This window comes from Carcharhinus amblyrhynchos, chromosome 8, assembly GCF_965287045.1.
Source record: "Carcharhinus amblyrhynchos chromosome 8, sCarAmb.v2.hapA, whole genome shotgun sequence".
Taxonomy (NCBI): Eukaryota; Metazoa; Chordata; class Chondrichthyes; order Carcharhiniformes; family Carcharhinidae; genus Carcharhinus; species Carcharhinus amblyrhynchos.
In genome coordinates, this window is record NC_137331.1 from 53,541,407 (window position 1) to 53,565,263 (window position 23,857).

General features: G+C 41.4%; 1 protein-coding gene across 2 annotated transcripts in view; it reads left to right on the forward strand.

Moving 5' to 3' along the window:
- ube2wb (ubiquitin conjugating enzyme E2 Wb) overlaps positions 1-23,857 on the forward strand; it is a 71,176-nt gene that overhangs the window by 33,303 nt on the left and 14,016 nt on the right. The window contains exons 3-4 of one of the 2 annotated variants that reach the window (XR_013887716.1): positions 1,765-1,867; positions 5,921-6,086. Coding sequence is in view for 1 of the 2 variants with exons in the window: in XM_080194074.1 (XP_080050200.1) it covers positions 1,765-1,867; positions 5,921-6,076 (259 nt within the window). In the remaining variant the exon portion in view is untranslated. The remainder of the gene's footprint in view (positions 1-1,764; positions 1,868-5,920; positions 6,087-23,857) is intronic. The other variant, XM_080194074.1, reaches the window with a different exon arrangement.

A 23,857-nucleotide genomic window follows, 5' to 3' on the forward strand; every position in this document is an offset into this window, starting at 1 on the left:
TGCCTGAAAAAGGCTGAAATTCTCAATCTCAGTTTGTCTTCAAAGAATTTGTGCACAGGGCATACCTGGGCAATTTTCCATACTGGTGCATAGATGCCAATGTTGTAGCTGTACTGGAACAACTTGGCTCAGGGCAGGCTAAGTTTTGGAGCGCAAGTCTTCAATACTGTTGCCGGAATATTATGAAGACCCGTAGCTTTCTGGTGCTTTCATCCATTTCTTTATCATGTAGATTGAATTGAATTGGCTGAAGATTGGCATGTGTGTGAGATGTTGGGGTCCTCTGGAGAAGGGGACCTGAAGAATATTTCAAATGCTTCAGCCTTGTCTTTTGCACTGATGCCCTGGGCTACCCCATCACTGAATGTATTTGTAAAAACTCCTTCTCCAGTGAGTTGTTTGACGTTCACTGCCATTCACGGCTGGGTGTGGAAGGGCTACAGAGTTTAGATCTGATCATTGGTGGTGGAATTGCTTCGCTCTGTTGGTCAATTGTTTGTTTTGCTTCTGGCCCTAAACTAGTCCTGTGTTGTAGCTTCACCAGATTGACACCTCAGCCTGGTGCGGTATCCAGCATGTCTTCCCTCAGTCTTCATTGATGCAAGATTGATCCCCTCATTTGGCGGTAATGGTAGAGTGGGGGATAATCCAGGCCATAAGGTTGCAGGTTCTGGTTGAGTACAATTCTGCTGCAGCTGTGATGACCCACAGCGCCTGATGCTCAGTCTTGAGTTGCTAGATCTGTTCAAAATCTATCCTATTTAACAGAATGATAGCGCTACACAGTACATGATTCTGTTAACATGACTGGCTATTGCTTGACTAGTCTATGTGAAAGCTTTCCCAAATCTGACACGTGTTAATAAAGAGGACTTAACTGCAAACTCAGCCCTGTTGATCCAGTAATCATTTCTGGTACCTAAGTCACTTGCAGGGTGATCTATCCACCTTCATTCTTGCTTCATTTCTTTTAGCCCTTTTAGTAGATTGATACTTCTGACGACAGGGGAATTCTGAGTCACATGTGGACTGGACCAGACCAGGCTAGGATGGCAGATTTCCTTGCCTGAAGGGCATTGGTGAACCAGATGGTTTTTACGACAATCAACAATAGTCTCTCAGTCACCATTAGACTTTACTTCCAGATTTTTATTGTATTCAAATTCCTCCATCTGCAATGGTGAGATTCAGACCCAGGTCCCCAGTGGATTACTGCTATCTGTCAGCTGTGGGATAATGATAAAATTGGAAACCTGCGTTGGTCCCTGAATATAATAGAAATAGTGATGACCAAATTATTAAAGGTGCAGTTACTTGTCTCAACACTTCATATGGCAGATTATTTCATTATTTTCCTCAACATTGGGAGGCAGTGGTATTGTCAATGGACTAGTGATCCAGAGACCCAGGGAACGATCTGGGGAACCAGCTTCGAATCCCAGCATCAGCAGATGGTGAAATTTGAATTCAATAAAAATCTGGAATTAAAAGTCTAATGATGACCACAAAATCATTGTCATAAAAACACATCTGGTACTTTAGAAAAGGAAATTTGTCCTTACCTGGTCTGGGCTACATGGGACTCAAGGCACACAGCAATGTAGTTGACTCTCAAATGGATGAGCAATCCTGTAAAATCCTCCTATTTCTTATGTTCTTTCTTATGTAAAATGAATTAATGAAAAAAGAGGTGGCTATGTTGACATGAATATGTGACAAACAGTTGCACTCTTACACAGATCACAATTTATTTTATGTTTACAGGTGGATTGTAGACATGGAAGGAGCTCCAGGTACATTATATGAAGGAGAAAAATTTCAGCTTCTTTTCAAGTTCAGTGGTCGTTATCCTTTTGATTCACCTCAGGTAATATTTGTACACAGAACCTGATGGTTGCAATATTTGTTTAAGTGTATGCTTAACTACTTGATGGGCAAAATTAATGTAACATAAATCAAAGTGAGAGCTTTATGGAAACTCGCATATACCTATGCTTTATCATCTGTATTCTATAGTTTGATCATTTTACCCAATCATGCTAAATTCACTTGAAAGCAGTAGCTGATACAAATTATTTGAGTTTTGTTAATTTTATACTAATACCACCTCATGCAAATTGAACTCTTTTCTTTGCTGCTTCAGTAAAACTTGCACTTCTATCTAAATTATTTACATCTAATCTACAAAGCAGTTAATATCTGTTTGAGGAGTGCATATGGTGAATATCTCTCTAGCTAGATGTGTCTGCTGAATTGAATATTCATCACTATGTTTCCCATTCTGAATGCTAATACTAGCTGGACGTTGAGTATTATAAATAAATCCAGTAATAAATATAGTTGTGATCCCTGCTCAACAGATTGGCAGCTGTCTAGAGACTGCACAATTTCTGGACAAGAAACCATTGATCTCTGAGACTGAATTAGACGAACAAATTTAAATAAAAGCAAAGTACTGCAGATGGAAATTTGAAATGACAGTAGAAAGTGCTGGAAAAAATGTCTTTCTGGGCACAATAAATTGCCAGTACAGATGTTCCTTCAAATGTTAGCTTTGAATTTAATTCTAAATATCAGATTGACTTCATTAACCTAATGTAAAAATAAGAGTTGTTCATACAGCAGTTCACAATACTACTAGTTTCACAAGTAATGAGGCTACTTTGTATTTTACTATTCCAAAGTCTAGTACCATAATGAGTGTCAGTGAAGAAAAATTTACATTTTTATTATTTATCCTATCAGTGGTATGTAATAATATAAACAAACTACCTCCACTTTGCCTCTTCTGGCTTACCAAATCATAGAATCCCTACAGTGCAGAAGGATACCATCCGACATATCAAATCTTTGTCGACTCTCCGACAGATTATCTTACCCCGACACAATCACCTCAAAGTTGGCCTCCCAATCACTCACCATCCTGACTTGGAAATATATTGCTGTGTCTTCATTGTCGCTGGGTCAAAACCTAGAACTCCCTCTTTAATACCTACACCATATGGACTGCAGAAGTTAAAGAAGGCAGCTCACTACTACCACCTCAAGGGCAATGAGGGATGGGTAATAAATACTGACCTAGTGAGCGATGTCCACATCCCATGAAAGGATAAAGTAAATTGTGAACATGAGGAGCCAGGAGATGAGATACCCATTGCTGAATTCTCAGTCTCTCACCCACTCTTGTAGGCACAATACTTAATGGCTAATCCAGTTCAGTTTTTATTCACTGATTAAACCCCAAATGTTGTTAGTGGGGGGAGTTTGCAATGCTCTGATCATTGAAGGTCAATGGGAGATGGTTAGGTTCTCTCTTGTATTGCATCGCAGTTGTGAATAAAGCCACAAAAAGGGAGTTGCATACTTTACATAAGAAACTGGTGCAATAGCAAATCACTTCTTTGGGTGGTGTCAGTGTCCCAGAAGTTTTTTGCTATGTATCATGGCAAACAAAATATCGGTATTAAGTTAAAGCTGTAGCTGAGAAAGGATGCATTAAGGAAGGTATTCTTGGTGTAAGTATTTTGTCAGTAAAGATGTTAAGTCTCTGTACCTGAGCATCAGGTGTTATAAATAATACTGCTCTAAAGATTCTATCTTGGATACTGAGAGTCAGTTGCAAAATTTCACTTTTTTTCTTGAAATGTATTTTTAATGTCTTAAAGTCAACCAGGGATAAAAGATGAATGGTATCTTGGTCATATCACACAGATCCAAAGAATGTTAAAAACCTACGTGCAGAATAGTTGCAAAAAGAAGGCATGTTCATGTTAATGTAATTTGTCCACTAGATGTGCTGAACGGTGGATTGTATGTATAGATCAAGACATTTTAGCAGGGCTGACCTGATCTCTCACTATCATTTAATTTTAGAAAGAAGGCACGTTCATGCGAATGTAATTTTCCCACTAGGCGTGTTGAATGGTGAATTGTATGAACGAATCAAGACATTTTAGCAAATTTGACCTTGTCGGCTGATTGAAACTGCCCGATGTCTTTCCTTTCTGACTAATGGGCATGGAGTGGATTTGTTGGAAAGTGAGACTTTGGGCAGCTTCAGTCTGCTGTTGTGTTCAACATAAGATTAAATCAATGTCTTGGTGCTATTTTAGGACTCATAATTCTGATCTTTACCCTCATATGTTGCAAAATGAGATTTTGATTGGCTGCAACCTTAAGTAATCGCTTTAAAAAAACACGGAAGTCCTGAAATAGCTGGTGTGCTTGATACATTTCAAGCAATGCTTGGTATTGACTTCTGTCTCTGATAAGCAAGGATGGTGCAATGGTAGGGACTGAATTTTGCAGACAAACTCAGGCATACAATATCTCATTGAACAAGGAATTATAAATGTTTGTGCTCATCCAATGAAGACTAAGTTTATTTGGTTTATTGATACTCTGAGGGAACAGTGGCACGTAAAACCACGAAGCTTTAATAAAAAGAAAGTATTGTGGTTGCTGGAATCTGAAACAAAATGCTGGAAAATTGCAGCAGGTCTGGCAGCAGACATAGCTAATATATCAAGTCTGGCTGACTCTCTGTCAGAGCTGGTGAAGTTTTAATGTTATGTAGCCCATTATCTAATATGCTTTCCAGTCTTTATAAGCTTCAGGTACTGCAGTATTGATGTACCCATTTTCTTGCCATGTTTTCATTCCACCTGCAGAAAAGTATACCAGGGATCCTTGTGGCCTCCAAGTTGAGGTTGCCAATTTATGATGAACTAGGACTAGAAAAGCTTAAGATGTAGTGATTTTAAATGAGATTGTTCCTGTGGCGTTTTGGCAAAGTGAAATAAACTCTCTTCCTGTGTATTGCAGTGTTACTTTTAGAGCTGCTGTATATTCTTTCTCTGCAAGTAATTGTTGCTATTTTAACATTTGATATACCTTGTGTTAATGTTGAATCTGTGAGCTTTTAAGTTGGTAATTAAGCACAGCTGTCTCCAATTAGGGTAGGATTAGGGAGTCATTGTAAAAGTATTTAAAATCAGTTCACTGTGTCTGATGAATTGGAAGTGTCTGTGATTTTGCTGTCTTGGAAATAAACCTATTTTAAGGTTTAGGCTTGATTCAGACTCATTATTCCTCAACATACAATTATTTGGAATTGGCGCTTTAGGGCTATAGCTAATTATCCGCATAGAGGTAAAGTGTTGAACATATCATGTCACAAGCATTTGGTGCCTTTTCTATATTGTTGATTTTAAAGATGATTGTTATTAAATGAGCAGAGAAATGTTGTTCTGGTGTGTATTTTTTAAGTCCGACTGAGTCTATATTCTGGTAAATGCAATTAATTTATTAAATGATTGCCATTATCTAAACATCACCATTTTTATGTTGGCTCACTTTGGATTGCTGCAACAGAATTTTGAGTACTTCAGACAATTGCCATTTGAGCAGTTATAGGAGTGATATTGCTTTTAGCACTGCTTAATGATGAGCCTCTAAGTTTTGAGATGATGGAACATTTTCTTGTTCTCCATGATCCAGTGAAATACACAGCAAAGAAGAAATTAAAGTCAGTGTATGTTACAGTTTTCCCATAGCTGTACCTTTATGCTACCTAACAAACCAAGGAAAAAGCTAAAATTAGTGTTCTGGCAATCTGTCAATAGCTCCAGCAACTGTGATGAGCTACGTAAGCTCTTAATTCTAACGTTGTAATCCGAAGGCCAAAGTTTATTTCATGAAAGTTATAATAATTTAAGAAATATATTCACAGCCCAAAGGCTAAATTCCAGTATGATTTACATCAAGAAATTCAGATATAGACTAAGTAATCAAGTTTAAAAAACATGGAAACGTGCCAATCACATAATAACAAAGATAGACAAATTCAGCAAGTAATAATGTTGTAGCCAGAAGTTTAAATTAATATCATGAAATACTGAAACTGTTTTCCTTTTTTTAGGTTATGTTCACTGGTGACAATATTCCAGTTCATCCTCACGTTTACAGCAACGGACATATTTGTCTCTCCATTCTGACAGAAGACTGGTCTCCAGCTCTCTCTGTGCAATCAGTCTGTCTTAGCATCATCAGCATGCTTTCGAGTTGCAAAGAAAAGGTAATCCAAGGTTAGAGTCAAAGCTCCAATTTATCAAATAAATTTTCCCCTTCCAAGCCTGTTTTTAATTAGGAGAGGGAAAGAAAGATGAGAAATTGCCTTTAATTGAGAGAGTTTGATAAATGTGCATATATAAAATGTACCAAGGAAGCATTTTGAGGATATGATGCTCATTTAGCTAAATGTGTTGACTTTATTATTTATCATGGCTAGTAGTGCATACTTTTTAGATCTACCTCTTGAGGAGTCAGGAGATTGCATTGACAACTATTTCTGTGTAAGTAATGGGGTTGATTCAGAATGGCAGACCTTTGAATTGTCTGCTTATTTATTGCTATGGCTGGGGAATAAAATGAATAACTTGACAATTTACCACAAGTTTCAGTCATACAAGTCATATGATCGGATTAAAGAATCCCTACAGAACAGATGGAGGCTATTTGGCCCATCGAATCTGTTTCGATCACAATCCTACCCAGGCCCTATTCTTGTAAACCCATACATTTACCCTGCTAATCCTGCTGGCATTAGGGTCAATTTAGCATGGCCAATCAATTTAACCAGCACGTCTTTTGGATTGTGGGAGGAAACTGGATCACCTGGGGGCAACTCATGCAGACACGGGAAGAACGTACAGAGTCCACACAGACAATGACCCAAGCTAGGAATCAAACCTGGGTCCCTGGTGCTGTGAGGCAGCAGTGCTAACTACTGCCTCCATGCCACCTCCGTGCTTCTATCTGAACACTAAAAATTGCTTTACTGAAAAAGTAAATTGATTAAAAATGTATCAATGTTTTCCTGCAATCAGCTACAAGGGGTGTTGGGAGGGTTAGGGGCAACTTGGAATTTTGGAAATGATTTGAGATGTGGTTACAAAGCTTTAATCAGCTCTGATTAGACAACTTTCCACATTGGGACTAGGGTAGGTAAACAACTCTTGTTCTCATCATTCCATTGCCTGCGTTAGTTTGACAACAATAAAATCAATATTTTGCATTTGAAGAGTGTGTTGGCAATTCATTCACCCTGAAAGTTTTGTGAATTACTCAGTTTTAATATCTTTAAAACAGTGTTTACCATTCAGTCACTTTTGGATCATTTACTTAATTGTAGCCTACATATATCATTTTTTTAAAATTTCCCATCTCTGAGCTAAATTTAACTGAAACAATTTTGAATATTATTTCAGCACTCAAGAAATATGTAGCCCATGCTTTGCTGTCAGCAGATAGTCTTTGTTCTAATGTCCACTGAGCTCCTTTACAAGCAAAAGTGCAGAAGCATTTACTGAATAGTACACTTTATGATTTCTGTTGAGTCAATTGCTGTCAGTAAAACCCATGTCCTGTTTAAAGTATTATAGAACTGGCATTCTATAAAGAAAATTTGTTTTGGATTATCAAATTGTGATTGTACAAAACAATTGTCCTCAATTTTTAATGGAAAGTTTTGGCAGGAAGTTTAGTGTTTAGTCTATTATTTTCCATAAATAGAACTTGTACTCTGCTTTTGTCAGATAGTCCATTATGTACTTATTCTTCTAAACATTGTGGATTTACAATGTCTTTCATGTTTTTGGAATGATGACATAAGTAGACGAAAATATGTTTTATAAGGTGACAGGGTGGGTAACAAAGTTGTGATCCCCTTTCAAAGGTGAAGCCAGAGTGCAAGGCAATCAATCAGATTTAGAAGATGAATTTGAAATCCTGATTACCTTGAGAACATAGTTGAAATTTGTTCAGTCCTCCAATTATAGTGCAGTTTGAATCAAGTCTTGCATATAGTAAATCTAATCATTAGAAATTGACAACATGGTTGAAGTCTGTGTACTCACCTTCAAAATATTTGCAGTCCTCTGGCATTTTGCATTGATTTAAAATGTTTAAACATGAATAGTTAGTGGTTTAAAACCTTTCTAATTTGAGGTATTGAACGTTTTTTAAAAATCGGTAACTCTTAAAGTAGCTAAACTGTACAGAAGGTCACTGATTTGATCTCCAATCTGTACTGAGAGTTTACAGGTATACTGTATGTAACATTGACGCTCTTGGGTTTTAGAGCTAAAAAAGCCAGGATTTCTGCTTCTATGCTGGAAGAGGATATCGGATAGCGTAGGATCGAACTTAGTTGTCCAAAGATGTGCGGGCTAGGTTGATGGGTCATTCTAAATTGCCCCTTGGTGTCCTGGGATGCATTGGTTAGAGGGATTAGTGGGTAAATATTAGCGATATGGGGATAAGGTCTGGGTGGGATTGTGATTGGTGCAGACTCGATGGGCTGAATGGCCTCTTTCTGCACTGTAGGATGCTATGATTCTGTGATACTGCTTGTTATCACAGTGTTGATGTTTACAAAATGATGATAACCACTTAAGTAAATCTACATTGAGCAGAGACATTTCTTCAGAGTAGATGTGGGACAAATGAATGAGAACGATACAATTTGTTAAGCTTTTGTATACTGATCTATAAAATTTCCTCCCAACCTTGCAGAATACTAAACTAGAACAAAGTAACATCCGTGTCACATGCTGGATAACTCCGGGTCAAAACCACGTAGTTTGTTATGGCAAACGTATGAATCTTTCTTACAAATTAACTCTGGAGTTAGAATGTTTACAATTCTCCTCAGGTATTTGCATAAAATTGGAATATTAAGGTTCAGGACATAGCTGTTTGTTACAGTAATGTGTTTTTCATGCAAATACTTCTTAAATCTTGTCAGAAATTTCCAGCAATACAGTTCTGTGGACAAGGAATTTACTTTTTTCTTGTTTTGTTAAATTACATGATTTCAGTAGACTGGCTGAGTGGGAAATTTCCTAAAAGTAGCTGCTGTATCAACAATGGGTACAGGTCCAAAACTATTTCTTTGACAGTGCTTGTATCCTAGTATGAGTGCAACCTTACAGAAAAGCCTTCCAGAAATAATGGAGAATCAAGGAGTGAGTATAAATGAGGATCTGCAGGAAATCAATATTAGTTTAGAAAAACAGCACCAATGAAATAAATAGGGCTTAAAATAGATAAATCCCCTGGACCTGATGATCCCAGAGAACTAAGAGGTGGCTGTAGAGATCATAGATGAACTTGTGGTCATTTTTGAAATTTCTGTAGATTCTGGAATGGCTCCTGCATTTGGAAGGTGGCTATTGTTTTTGCTCACTGTTTAAGAAAGGAGTGAGGGAGGAAAGAGGCAACTATGGACATGTTACCGTAACATCTGTCATAGAGAAACATGCTAGAATATATTAGAAAGGATGTGTCAACAGGACACTGCAAAAATAATGGTAGGATTGGGTCGTCAAAATGGATTTCAGAAGGCGTTTGACAAAGTACCTCACAAGAGGTTATTGCAGAAGGTCGAGGGACATGGAGTTGGGGGTAGGGTGTTAGCGTGGATAGAGGATTGGTTGTCAAATAGGAGGCAGAGAGTGGGGATCAACGGGTGCTATTCGGATTGGCGGATGGTGACTAGTGGAGTGCCCCAGGGGTCGGTGCTGGGGCCTCAGCTATTCACCATTTATATAGATGATCTGGAGGAGGGAACCGAGTGTAGAGTGTCGAAATTTGCTGATGACACCAAGATTGGGGGAACGGCAAATTGTGCGGAGGGTGTGGAGAGTCTGCAGAAGGATCTAGATAGGCTGGGCGAATGGGCCAGGAAATGGCAAATGGAATTTAATGTTGGCAAGTGCGAGGTGGTCCACTTTGGTAGGAAGAATGGTAGGAAGGACTATTACTTACGGGGCGAAAAACTGCAGCATGCGACGGTGCAGAGGGACCTCGGGGTCCTTGTGCATGAGTCGCAAAAACCCAGCTTGCAGGTGCAGCAGGTGGTCAGGAAGGTGAATGGGATGCTGGCCTTCATAGCGAGGGGGATTGAATATAAAAGTAGGGAGGTCTTGCTGCAGCTGTATAGGGCATTGGTGAGGCCGCAACTGGAGTACTGTGTGCATTTTTGGGCGCCGCACCTGCGCAAGGATGTTTTGGCCTTGGAGGGAGTGCAGAGGAGGTTTACTAGGCTGATACCGGAGTTGAGGGGGTTGAGCTATGAGGAGAGGCTGAATAAACTGGGCTTGTACTCGTTAGAGTTTAGAAGAATGAGAGGAGATCTCATTGAGACGTATAAGATGATGAATGGGATGGATAGGATAGAGGTGGAAAGACTCTTCCCGCTCAAAAAAAATAGGACTAGGGGGCACAGCCTCAAGATAAAAGGGGGGCGGTTTAGAATGGAGTTGAGGAGGAACTTCTTCACTCAAAGGGTGGTGAATCTCTGGAATTCTCTGCCCGTTGAAGTAGTGGAGGCTGCCTCGCTAAATATTTTTAAGACGCGGGTTGATGGGTTTTTGATAGGAGAGGGGATTAAGGGTTATGGGGAGAGGGCGGGAAAGTGGAACTGAGCAGCGACAGATCAGCCATGATCTTATTGAATGGCGGGGCAGGCTCGAAGGGCTGGATGGCCTACTCCTGCTCCTATGTTCTTATGTTCTTATGATTGAATATAAAAGTAGGGAGGTCTTGCTGCAGCTGTATAGGACATTGGTGAGGCCGCAGCTGGAGTACTGTGTGCAGTTTTGGGCACCGCACCTGCGCAAAGATATTTTGGCCTTGGAGGGAGTGCAGAGGAGGTTTACTAGGCTGATACCGGAGTTGAGGGGGTTGAGCTATGAGGAGAGGCTGAATAAACTGGGCTTGTACTCGTTAGAGTTTAGAAGAATGAGGGGAGATCTCATTGAGACTTATAAGATGATGAATGGGATGGATAGGATAGAGGTGGAGAGACTCTTCCCACTCAAAAAAGACAGTAGGACTAGGGGGCACAGCCTCAAGATAAAAGGGGGGCGGTTTAGAACGGAGTTGAGGAGGAACTTCTTCACTCAAAGGGTGGTGAATCTCTGGAATTCTCTGCCCGTTGAAGTGGTGGAGGCTGCCTCACTAAATATTTTTAAGACACAGGTTGATGGGTTTTTGATAAGAGAGGGGATTAAGGGTTATGAGGAGAAAGCGGGAAAGTGGAACTGAGCAGCGACAGATCAGCCATGATCTTATTGAATGGCGGGGCAGGCTCGAAGGGCTGGATGGCCTACTCCTGCTCCTATTTCTTATGCTCTTATGAAATTATGTTGAATAAACCCGTTGAAGTTTTTTGAGGATGTAACTAACAGAATAGATGAAGTGGAATTGGTGGATATGGAATTTTAGATTTTCAGCTTTTGATGAGGCCACATGCGTGGTTAATAAACCAAATTAAGGCACATGACACTGGAGGAATATACTAGCATGGATTGAAAATTGGTTGTTGGACAGAAGAGAGTAGGAATAAATGGGCCATTTTCAGGTTGGCAAGTTCTGACTAGTGGGGTACTACAAGGATCAGTACCTGGGGCCCAATTATTCACAATCTGCATCAATTATTTGAATGTGAGGGTTAAATGTAATCTTTCTAAGATTGCAGATGATATGGAACTATGTAGAAGTATGAGGTGTGAGCAGGATGCAAAAACACTTCAAGGGAATTTGGAGAGGTTAAGTGAGTGGGCAAAAATTTGACAAATGGAAGAAAATTTGGAGAAATATGAGGTTATCCACTTTGATAGGAAAAACAAATACAGGGTATTTCTTAAATGGTGAGAAATTATGAAGTGTTAAACTTCAAAAGGACTGTTCACTAGTCACTGAAAGTTAACATGCAAGTGTAGCGAGCAAATAAAAAGGCTAAAGTTGCCATTTGTTACAAATATTTGAATATAAGAGCAAAAATATCTTGCTGCATATATAGAGAGAGCATTGGTGAGACTGTACCTGGAGTATTTTGTGCAGTTTTGGTCTCCCTACCTAAGGAAAGTTACAGTTACCATAAAGAGTGTGCAGTGAAGGTTCACCGAACTAATTCCTGGAATGGAGTGACTGTCCTCTGAGGGAAGATTTAATAGACTGAGCCTTTATTCTCTGGAGAGGTGATCTAATTCAGACATAGAAAATTTTTACAGGGTTCAACAGGAAAGATGTTTTCCCTGGCTGGAGAGTCTAGATGTGAAGATGCAGCGTTGGACTGGGAGTAAACAAGTAAGAAATCTCACAACACCAGGTTCAAGTCCAACAGGTTCATTTGGCAGCAAAAGCCATTAGCTTTCGAAGTGCTGCTCCTTCATCAGGTAAGTGGGATTTAAGTTCACAAACAGGGCATATAAAGACACAAACTCAATTTGTTTCTTCATACAATTTACAAACTATTTGTAAATTGAGTTTGTGTCTTTATATGCCCTGTTTGTGAACAGAGATCCCACTCACCTGATGAAGGAGCAGCGCTTCAAAAGCTAGTGACTTCTGCTACCAAATAACCTGCTGGACTTTAACCTGGTGTTGTGAGACTTCTTACTGGAGGGTCTAGATCCAGGGGAAACGGTCTCAGAATAAGGAGGAGGCCATTTAGAGCACTGAGAAATTTCTTCACTCAAGAGGATGGTGAGACCTTGGAATTCTCTGCCCCAGAGGGCTGTTGAGGCTCTGTCAAATATGTTCAAAACTGAGATTGATAAATGTTTATGTATTAAAAAAACAATCAAGGGATGGTGCAGGAAAATCATGTTGAAAGTAGATCAGCCATGATGTCATTGATTGGAAGGGGCTTGAAGGGCTGAATGGCCCACTCTTATTTCCCTTGTGTTCTGTCTCCAATTCCCATTGACTTCAAATTTACTAGAGCTGCTTGATGCCACTCGATCAAATGGTGTCATGTCTTGCCTCACGTCTGAAGTTTAGCTTTACTGTAGTAGGATGTTTGCAGGCCATAACCTATCCTGTATCTTGTGCACTGAGCTGTTTCTTGCTATTCTATGGAGTGAATTGAATCGAAGTCCAGTATCTATGATGGTGGGAGGACCAAGATGGATCATCCAATCAGCACTTTTGGCTGGAGGTGACTGTAAACACTTCAGTTTTATCTTTTACACTCATGTAAGGCTCCAACATAATTGAAGATGGGGGAGGGGTATTCATGAAGAATCTACTCAGGTTAACTGTTTAAATGTGAAGGGCTTCAGAGCTTTGATCTGATCTTTGGTAATGGGATTGCTTGACTCTAAAGCAAGCAGCTTCTGGTATGTAGCATGTGTACTCTGAGGAATTTTGAGCACGGTTCTCTGCTTAGCAGTATTAGTGAATGTGCCCTGGAGTATGACTTTAGATAAAATTGTTTTGAATACCCATCAACTACCCAATCAACTTAAAACATCTTAATTTGATCACCATTCAATCTTCAAGACCATGAAGATGTCAACATAATTGAGCCCTTTTAGTCTGCTATTGTTCAGTTGAATAAGAGCAAAATTATGTGGATGCTGGAAATAGAACCATAGAACATTACAGCACAGAAAAGGCCTTTTGGCCCTTCTTGGCTGTGCTGAACCATTTTTCTGCCTAGTCCCACTGACCTGCACCTGGACCACATCCCTCCACACCCCTCTCATCCATGTACCTGTCCAAGTTTTTCTTAAATGTTAAAAGTGAGCCCGCATTCACCACTTCATCTGGCAGCTCATTCCACACTCCCACCACGCTGTGTGAAGAAGCTCCCCCTAATATTCCCTTTAAACTTTTCCCCCTTCACCCTTAACCCATGTCCTCTAGTTTTTTTTCTCCCCTAGCCTCAGTGGAAAAAGCCTATTTGCATTCACTCTATCTATACCATCGTAATTTTATACATCTCTATCAAATGTCCCTTCATTTATCTATGCTCCAGGGAATAAAGTCTTAACTTATTCAACCTTTCTCTGTAACTCAGTTTCTCAAGTCCCGGCAACATCCTTGTAAACCTTCTCTGCACTCTTTCAACCTTATTAATATCCTTCCTGTAGTTAGGTGAACAAAACTGCACACAATACTCTAAATTTGGCTTCACTAATGTCTTATACAACCTCACCACAACATTCCAACTCTTATATTCAATACTTTGATTTATAAAGGCCAACGTACCAAAAGCACTCTTTACAACCCTATCTATCTGTGACGCCACTTTTAGGGAATTATGTATCTGTATTCCCAGATCCCTCTGTTCTACTGCACTCTTCAGTGTCCTACCATTTACCTTGTATGTTCTACCTTGGTTTGTCCTTCCAAAGTGCATTACCTCACACTTGTCTGCATTAAACTCCATCTGCCGTTTTTCAATCTTAAATGAAAACAGACAATACTGGAAAAACTCAACAGACCTGGCAACGTCTGCAGAGAGTAACAGAGTTGACGTTTGCGTCTGTATGACTGTCAAAAACTCAGTTGAAATTTGTTCAGATAAAATTTCCTCTGAAGCCATTATATACTTCCCATAGGTACATTGTCCACAATTAGACACAGCCCTCTAAATCGGGGGCCTAACCAGAGCTTTGTACATCTTCCCTCACTTTCTTTTCCCGGCCTTGAGACCAAGGTTGGCATTCCATTCTCTTTTTTTGATAAACCCGTCCACTAGCTATCAATGATTTCTGTACTCAGAAGCTGTAAATTTCTACGCTCCCAGCTTCTCTCCATTTAGAAAATAGAGTTTTTTTGGATTCAGAGTGGGTGTTCTCCCACTTGTTAGAAAACAAAGATAATTTTATGTCATCTATATTTGTATTAGTGGGTATTAGAAATAAGGTGTAGCTTTAGGAAGTTTAATTTTGTGTTTCTGTATAGGAAAGGATTAAAATCTGTTAGTTCATGTTAAACAAAGGTGCCTACACATCTGAGGAATCATAGAATCCCTGCAGTGCAGAATGAGGCCATTTGGTCCCAAAGACATCCCCCACCCCCACCACCACCACCACCACCACCACTCCCCCAGATGCTCAGGAACAAATTAGTATGGCTAATCAACCCAACCCACGCACCTTTGGACTATGGAAGGAAACGGGAGCAGTCGCAGGAAATCCACTAGACATGGAGAGACCGTGCAAACTCCACATAGACAGCAATATAAGGCCAGAGTTGACCCTGTGTCCCTGGCACTGTGTGGTACCAGTGCTTAACCACTGTGCCACCCTGCCACCATTTCAAACTGTACTTGCATTGTAACTAAAGGTTTACAACATGAAAGCAATTAAAAGGAATAAAAACTAGGCTATTGCTTAGCAGTCAGGTGCCCATATTGAAAAGCACAAGTAATTGTGGTTCATTTGGAACCCTGTATCTGAGAAGAAAGCAGCTTTCACATAAAATATAAGCAGAGAGCAAGACAATAGAGAAGGGAGTGGAAGACAAGCCCCCAAAGCTGAAGAACAGGTAGTTCTAGAAACCAGGGAATGAAAGAAGTCCCAGGAAGACTCAAGTCAAAGGGACAAAGAACTTCAATCTGAACAGGCTATTGTTCACTGAAGTTAAAGATAGAGCTGTAAGGTACAGAGCTGGTGAAGTCAGTGAGCAAGAAGCCAGACACCTGAGGTTGGTGATACCTTAATACTGTCTGTGAAGCAGTGGTATTCAATTAGCATGATTGGGTACCTGAGAGATTGTGTGGAAGCTTGAATGCATGTGGCAATCCAAGTAAGAAGCCTGACAACACCAGGTTTAAGTCCAACCAATTTATTTGATAGTATACTCCCAAGCTTTTGAGGTTCCCCTCTTCGTCAGGTGAATGAAGAGTTCTGGCCTCAGACAGAGCATATAAAGCACAGACAGTTTACAGATTACTGATTAGAATGTGAATCTTTACACCTAACCTGCTATTCAAGTCTTAAAGTGGCTAACAATGTGAGTGGAAGGAGCACTGAGTGCAGGTTAAAGAGATGTGTGTTGTCTCCAGACATAGCGGCTAATGTTACGCCGTTGTTTAAGAAGGGTGGCAGGCAAAAGGCAGGGAATTATAGGCCTGTTAGTTTAACATCTGTTGTAGGTAAAATGTTAGAATCCGTCGTCAAGGAGGAAATAGCGAGGCATCTTGAGGGGAATTGCTTGATAGAGCAGACGCAGCCCGGTTTCGTTAAGGGGAAGTCGTGTCTGACAAATTTATTGGAGTTCTATGAGGATGTGTCTAGGGCGGTGGATAGAGGAGAGCCGGTGGATGTGGTCTTTCTTGATTTTCAGAAGACGTTTGACAAGGTACCTCACAAGAGGTTATTGCAGAAGGTAAGGGGGCATGGGGTTGGGGGTAGGGTGTTAGCCTGGACAGAGGATTGGCTGTCAAATAGGAGGCAGAGAGTGGGGGTTAATGGGTGCTGTTCGGATTGGCGGATGGTGACTAGTGGAGTGCCCCAGGGGTCGGTGCTTCGGCCTCAGCGATTTACCATTTATATAGATGATCTGGAGGAGGGAACCGAGTGTATGGTGTCGAAATTTGCTGATGACACCAAGATTGGTGGAACGGCAAATTGCGAGGAGTGTGTGAAGAGTCTGCAGAAGGATCTAGATAGGCTGGGTGAATGGGCCAGGAAATGGCAAATGGAATTTAATGTTGGCAAGTGCGAGGTGGTCCACTTTGGTAGGAAGAATGGTAGGAAGGACTATTACTTACGTGGCGAAAAACTGCAGCAGGCGATGATGCAGAGGGACCTCGGGGTCCTTGTGCATGAGTCGCAAAAGCCCAGCCTGCAGGTGCAGCAGGTGGTCAGGAAGGCAAATGGGATGCTGGCCTTCATAGCGAGGGGGATTGAATATAAAAGTAGGGAGGTCTTGCTGCGGCTGTATAGGGCATTGGTGAGGCCGCAGCTGGAGTACTGTGTGCAGTTTTGGTCGCCGTACTTACGCAAGGATATTTTGGCCTTGGAGGGAGTGCAGAGGAGGTTTACTAGGCTGATACCGGAGTTGAGGGGGTTGAGCTATGAGGAGAGGCTGAATAAACTAGGCTTGTACTCGTTAGAGTTTAGAAGAATGAGGGGAGATCTCATTGAGACGTATAAGATGATGAATGGGATGGATAGGATAGAGGTGGAGAGGCTCTTCCCGCTCAGAAAGGACAGTAGGACTAAGGGGCACAGCCTCAAGATAAAGGGGGGACGGTTTAGAACGGAGTTGAGGAGGAACTTCTTCACTCAAAGGGTGGTGAATCCCTGGAATTCTCTGCCCGTTGAGGTGGTGGAGGCTGCCTCGCTAAATATTTTTAAGACGCAGGTTGATGGGCTTTTGATAAGCGAGGGGATTAAGGGTTATGGGGAGAGGGCGGGAATGTGGAACTGAGACACGACAGATCAGCCATGATCTTATTGAATGGCGGGGCAGGCTGGATGGCCTACTCCTGCTCCTATTTCTTTATGTTCTTATGTACAGTAAGTGAGGTTTTACAAACCCGGCAAGTCATGGGGGTTACAGGTAGTGCGACCTGAACCCAAGATCCCTGTTAAGACCGTCCTTGTGCGCGGAACTTGGCTATCAGTCTCTGCTCAGCGACTCTGCACTGTAGTGTGACGTGAAGGCTGCCTTGGAGAATGCTTACCCGAATGTCAGAGGCCGAATGTCCGTGACCACTGAAGTGTTCGCCAACAGGAAGGGAACAGTCTTGCCTGGTGATTGTCGAGCGACGTTCATTCATCCGTTGTCGTAGCATCTGCATGTTCTCCCCAATGTACCATGCTTCGGGACATCCTTTCTTGCAACGTATTAGGTAGACGACGTTGGCCAAGTTGCAAGAGTATGTACCATGTACCTGGTGGATGGTATTCTCACGTGTGATGATGTCATCCACGTTGATGATCCAGCATGTCTTCTCCGGAGTCTTCAACATATCATTGATGAAGACGAACATCTCGCCAGGGCCATCCTCACACCCCCACTTCTTGCCTTCAGACAACCATGCAACCTCAAACAGACCATTGTTTGCAGCAAACTACCCAGCCTTCAGGAGAACAGTGACCACAATACCACACAACCCTGCCACAGCAACCTCTGCAAGGCATGCGGATCATCGACATGGATGACTTCATTACACGTGAGAATACCATCCACCAGGTACACGGTACATACTGTTGCAACTTGGCCAACATTGTCTACCTAATACGTTGCAAAAAAGGATGTCCCGAAGCATGGTACATTGGGGAGACCATGCAGACGCTACGACAATGGATGAATGAACATTGCTCGACAATCACCAGGCAAGACTGTTCCCTTCCTGTTGGCGAACACTTCAGTGGTCACGGGCATTCGGCCTCTGACCTTCAGGTAAGCATTCTCCAAGGCGGCCTTCACGACACACGACAGCGCAGAATTGCTGAGCAGAGACTGATAGCCAAGTTCCGCACACATGAGGATGGTCTCAGTGGGGATCTTGGGTTCATGTCGCACTATCTGTAACCCCCATGACTTGCCTGGGTTTGTAAAACCTCGCTTACTATACTGTCTGGAGACAATACACATCTCTTTAACCTGTGCTCAGTGCTCCTTCCACTCACGTTGTTAGCCACTTTAAGACTTGAATAGCAGGTTAGGTGTAAAGATTCGCATTCTAATCATAGTCTGTAAACTGTCTGTGCTTGGTATGCTCTGTCTGAGGCCAGAACTCTTCATTCACCTGACGAAGAGGGGAACCTTGAAAGCTTGAGTTTACTATCAAATAAATTGGTTGGACTTAAACCTGGTATTGTCAGACTTCTTACTGTGTTTACCCCAGTCCAATGACGGCATCCCCACATTGTGGCAATCCAAGGCAGAGGAATACTGAAAGGAGAAATTAAAAGCCTTGAAGTGAATCATTAATGAAGGAGCCTGACAGAAAGCATTGTTTGGGAGAAAATTCTAAGGCATGTTTTGACTTCCAGTGGGATAAGTTGGCTCAGTGTGACAAGAATCTGGGGGGATTTGATGAGCAACCTACATATATTCTATTGAGTGGCACTTCTTGGTTTTAGAATGTGGTATCTCTGACCAAAGTTGGCCTATTGATTTACATGGACTATGTTCTTAATGAGATCAGAAAATATATATATGTATAATATATTTTATAACATGTCATTCTTAAAAATTTGTATACATCTGTCGAGGCATAATTGGGGTGAAGGAGTATTATAGTCAGTCTTTTTCATGTTTAATGAATGTTTTATTCTTTTGGTAAAAGTTAATTGGCAGACTTGTGACTGTTCATTCATGTTTAAACAAAAACTAAAATATACCGTCAATTGAATCAATGTTCCATTCTGAGACCTGATGTTATATAGTAGTAACATCAGTTGGGATCAGAACACACTTCCAAACTCCATGGAGAGTTGGTCAATAGAAGCAGTACAAAACTAGCTTGCGGTGAATCAGCAACAAATTTTACATCAGTCCAGTTTTAGTTTTTCTTTGACTTGAGAGATATTGCCAAGATTTACAATTTTAAATGGAGTAAAAGCAACAAGTGAGTGAGTTCCAAAACTGTTTGAACTTCGAATGGGAAGAATATTTTATAAATTGGAGCCTATTCACAGCCATTTTGAGCTGCTTGGATAAACCAATTACCTATCCCTCTGTGCCACAGTTTTGTCCTTTTTCATGTAATCTGTAATGCCTAATTGCAACATTATGCTTCCATTGTGCCTCCTAACTTGGTGTCATTAGCAAACTTGGATTGATGGTTCTATACTCTTCTAAATAAGTCATTTATAGTTATAGTGAAAAACTAAGACTCCAGTATAGATCCCTGGTGGACTTTGCTAATATATCCTCTGTGTTTGAGTGCGTAGCCTTTTATCCCTATTATGTTTTCTACCTTGCAATTTCTTAGCCACATCCGGAGGTTGTCTCCATTTCCATGTGCTGTAATTTTTAAGGATCTTGTGTAGAGCCTAATTAAATGCCTCCTTCAACTCCATATAAATAACACCCATCAATCAACCACATTTCTTACCTCAAGAAAGACAATGGTATCCACTACTTTTGTTTCCCTTTATTCTCTGTGAACCAGCAGCAAATTCAAATCAATATATTTTTTAAAAATAGTTATACCGTTTCAGACATAAAAGCAGTGCAGGGCTGTGAAAAGTGTTTACCTGTCACTTATATCTAGATACACAAAGTCGAGAACTTGAATGATGGGTCTTGCTTGCAAAAATCATGAAAATTAAAATTTCACACATTAAAACATTAATGCATTCAAACATTGATTTTCTTTTATCTTAAAACATGTCTTTTTTTTATCACAGTTTTCCAGTTTTTCTTATCACATTTTTCCAGTTTTTCTTATCACATCTTAGTTGCTTTTGGGTCAATATATAATGCATCATATCTACTGGGATTAATGGCTTTTCTAGTGTTTATATTATTGATAAAACCCATTTACTTTGGGGTGCTTCTGGGTTTGCTCACTGATGGATATTTATATCAGTGGACTGTTTAACCAAATGTGTTTGACAAGCTAATTCTGTCTTACCTGTTATGCATACTTCCAATAGAAGTCTCTGATGCATGATGCTGATTCATAACTGTCCCCACTTCCAACGTCTATCATATGCCCACATATACTGAGACCAGTAATGTTGTGGGAAAATTACCACTTTGGAGTCAGACTGGAGGAACAACATTACAGTTTTATTTAATGAAGCTTTGTGGAGAAAAGGCACCAGCACTCCGCTTTACTGGGCAGCTACCTTCTCTCGATGAAACAATAGAAGTGGTCCATCTTTATACCCTTTACACAACAGATAGACCGGACACTATTATCACATTGTTATAGCCAAATGGGTACAACATTTCTTTGCTCATTATTATGGACAGGTACAGCCATGATCGTTTCAATATCACATTGTTCCATGAATGGGTACATTTCCTCTTTATCAATGACTTAATTTTCTTTTATTCTTGTAGTAAGTGGTTCCTTTGTGTTTATAAGAACATAAGAAATAGGAGCAGGAGTAGGCCATCTAGCCCTTCGAGCCTGCCCCGCCATTCAATAAGATCATGGCTGATCTGTCGTGGCTCAGTTCCACATTCCTGCCCTCTCCCCATAACTGTTAATCCCCTCTCTTATCAAAAACCCATCAACCCGCGTCTTAAAAATATTTAGCGAGGTAGCCTCCACCACCTCAACGGGCAGAGAGTTCCAGAGATTCACCACCCTTTGAGTGAAGAAGTTCCTCCTCAACTCCGTTCTAAACCGCCCCCCCCCCCCTTTATCTTGAGGCTGTGCCCCCTAGTCCTACTATCCTTTCTGAGCGGGAAGAGTCTCTCCACCTCTATCCTATCCATCCCATTCATCATCTTATATGTCTCAATGAGATCTCCCCTCATTCTTCTAAACTCTAACGAGTACAAGCCTAATTTATTCGGCCTCTCCTCATAGCTCAACCCCCTCAACTCTGGCATCAGCCTAGTAAACCTCCTCTGCACTCCCTCCAAGGCCAAAATATCCTTGCGTAAGTACGGCGACCAAAACTGCACACAGTACTCCAGCTGCGGCCTCACCAATGCCCTATACAGCCACAGCAAGACCTCCCTACTTTTATATTCAATCCCCCTCGCTATGAAGGCCAGCATCCCATTCACCTTCCTGACCACCTGCAAGCTGGGTTTTTGCGACTCGTGCGCAAGGACCCTGAGGTCCCTCTGCACCGTCGCCTGCTGCAGTTTTTCGCCACGTAAGTAATAATCCTTCCTACCATATTCCTACCAAAGTGGACCACCTCACACTTGCCAACATTAAATTCCATTTGCCATTTCCTGGCCCATTCACCCAGCCTATCTAGATCCTTCTGTAGACTCTCCACACCCTCCGCACAATTTGCCGTTCTACCAATCTTGGTGTCATCAGCAAATTTCGACACCCTACACTCGGTTCCCTCCTCCAGATCATCTATATAAATGGTAAATAGCTGAGGCCCCAGCACCGACCCCTGGGGCACTCCACTAGTCACCATCCGCCAATCCGAATAGCACTCATTGACCCCCACTCTCTGCCTCCTATTTGACAACCAATCCTCTAGCCACACTAACACCCTACCCCCAACTCCATGTCCCCTGACCTTCTGCAATAACCTCCTGTGAGGTACCTTGTCAAACGCCTTCTGAAAATCAAGAAAGACCACATCCACCGGCTCTGCTCTATCCACCGCCCTAGACACATCCTCATAGAACTCCAGTAAATTTGTCAGACACGACTTCCCTTTAATGAAACCGTGCTGCGTCTGCTCTATCAAGCAATTCCTCTCAAGATGCCTCGCTATTTCCTCCTTGATGACGGATTCTAACATTTTACCTACAACAGATGTTAAATTAACCGGCCTATAATTCCCTGCCTTTTGCCTGCCACCCTTCTTAAACAACGGCGTAACATTAGCCGTTTTCCAATCTTCCGGCACTTCCCTGGAATCCAGCAACGTCTGGAAAATAACCACCAAGACATCCACTATCACCTCTGCCATTTCTTTCAGAACCCTCGGGTGCATTCCATCCGGTCCTGGGGCCTTGTCCACAATCAGTCCCTCCAGTCTGTCGAGCACTGCCTCTCTAGTAACAGTAATGTCATTGAGATCCTCCAGTCTTACCACCTTTCCATCTCTAACACCCGGCAAATTATTCACATCCTCCTCCGTGAAGACAGAAACAAAAAAGTTATTCAAGACCTCAGCCATATCCCCATCCCCTACCACTAAGTCCCCCTTCTCATCCTCTAAGGGACCAACGTTCACCCTAGCCAGCCTCTTCCTTTTTATATATTTATAAAAACTCTTGCTATCCTTTTTTATATTAAGCGCTAGCCCAGCTTCATTGTTTCTCCTACCCTTCTTTATCAACTTCTTTGTCAATCTTTGTTGACATTTAAACCCCTCCCAATCCTCTTCTCGCCCATTACTCTTAGCTACTCTAAACGCCTCCGCTTTTAATTTAACACTTTCCTTCACCTCCTTCGTTATCCACGGCTTATTACCTCTCCTCCTACTGTCCTTTTTGACCATCGGAATAAATTTCTGCTGAGCACCAAGAAAGATCTCCTTAAAGATCCTCCACTGCTCCTCAGCAGACCTACCTTCCAACATGCTCCCCCAGTCCACATTTGCCAATTCTTCTCTCATCCTATCGTACTCCCCTCTGTTCAAACAAAGGACGCACGTCCGGGAACCCACTTTCTCCTCCTCCATCTGCACCAGAAACTCCTCCATACAATGATCACTCTCCCCAAGAGGATCCTTCACCGCATTCCTGTTCTTAATCTCCCTATCAGACCCCATTGTCCCAGCACTATCTTTATCTCTTTTAAGGTGCCTGGCTTCCTGAAGCGTCTGTTCCCTGTTTTAATTCAATTAACTGTCTGTCCTGTGGTTCAAATTTTAAGTAGTTGTCTCTGTTTGAAAGTCAGTGTCTGTGTTGGAAGTCAGTGCAGGTTTAATGCCTTTTAACCCCTTATGTGCCAGACAGCTATTTTTATGCCGGGTACGCATCTTTATGGCTTTTTTCCGCCTTCAAGTAATAATATGCTAAACTAACTCTGGCCAACAGCAGCTAACTTAGACAGGAGATTGAACCTCAGTACCTGTGTGACAAAGCCAGTGGAATAATTTGCAAAGCCATTGTGAAAAATTGTTCCCCAGACCTATTATCAGGGAAAAATCAACAGACACATTGAGAGGTTATTTAAGGATAGCTAACAGGTATTTGTAAAAGTGAGATAATCTTTGACCAACTTTATTGACTTTCTGATGCAGTAACAGGGAAGGTTAATAAAGGGACTGCAGTGGGCGGTGCCTGGATTGATTTTAAGGAAATGTTTGACAAAATACAAAATTGAGCCTCATGGCATAAAGACCTGAGTCGACTTAGATTTGAAGAAAAGGGTTGACGAATAAAAAACAGCGAGTTTAGTGAAATGTTATTTTTGAGATGGGAGGATGGTAGA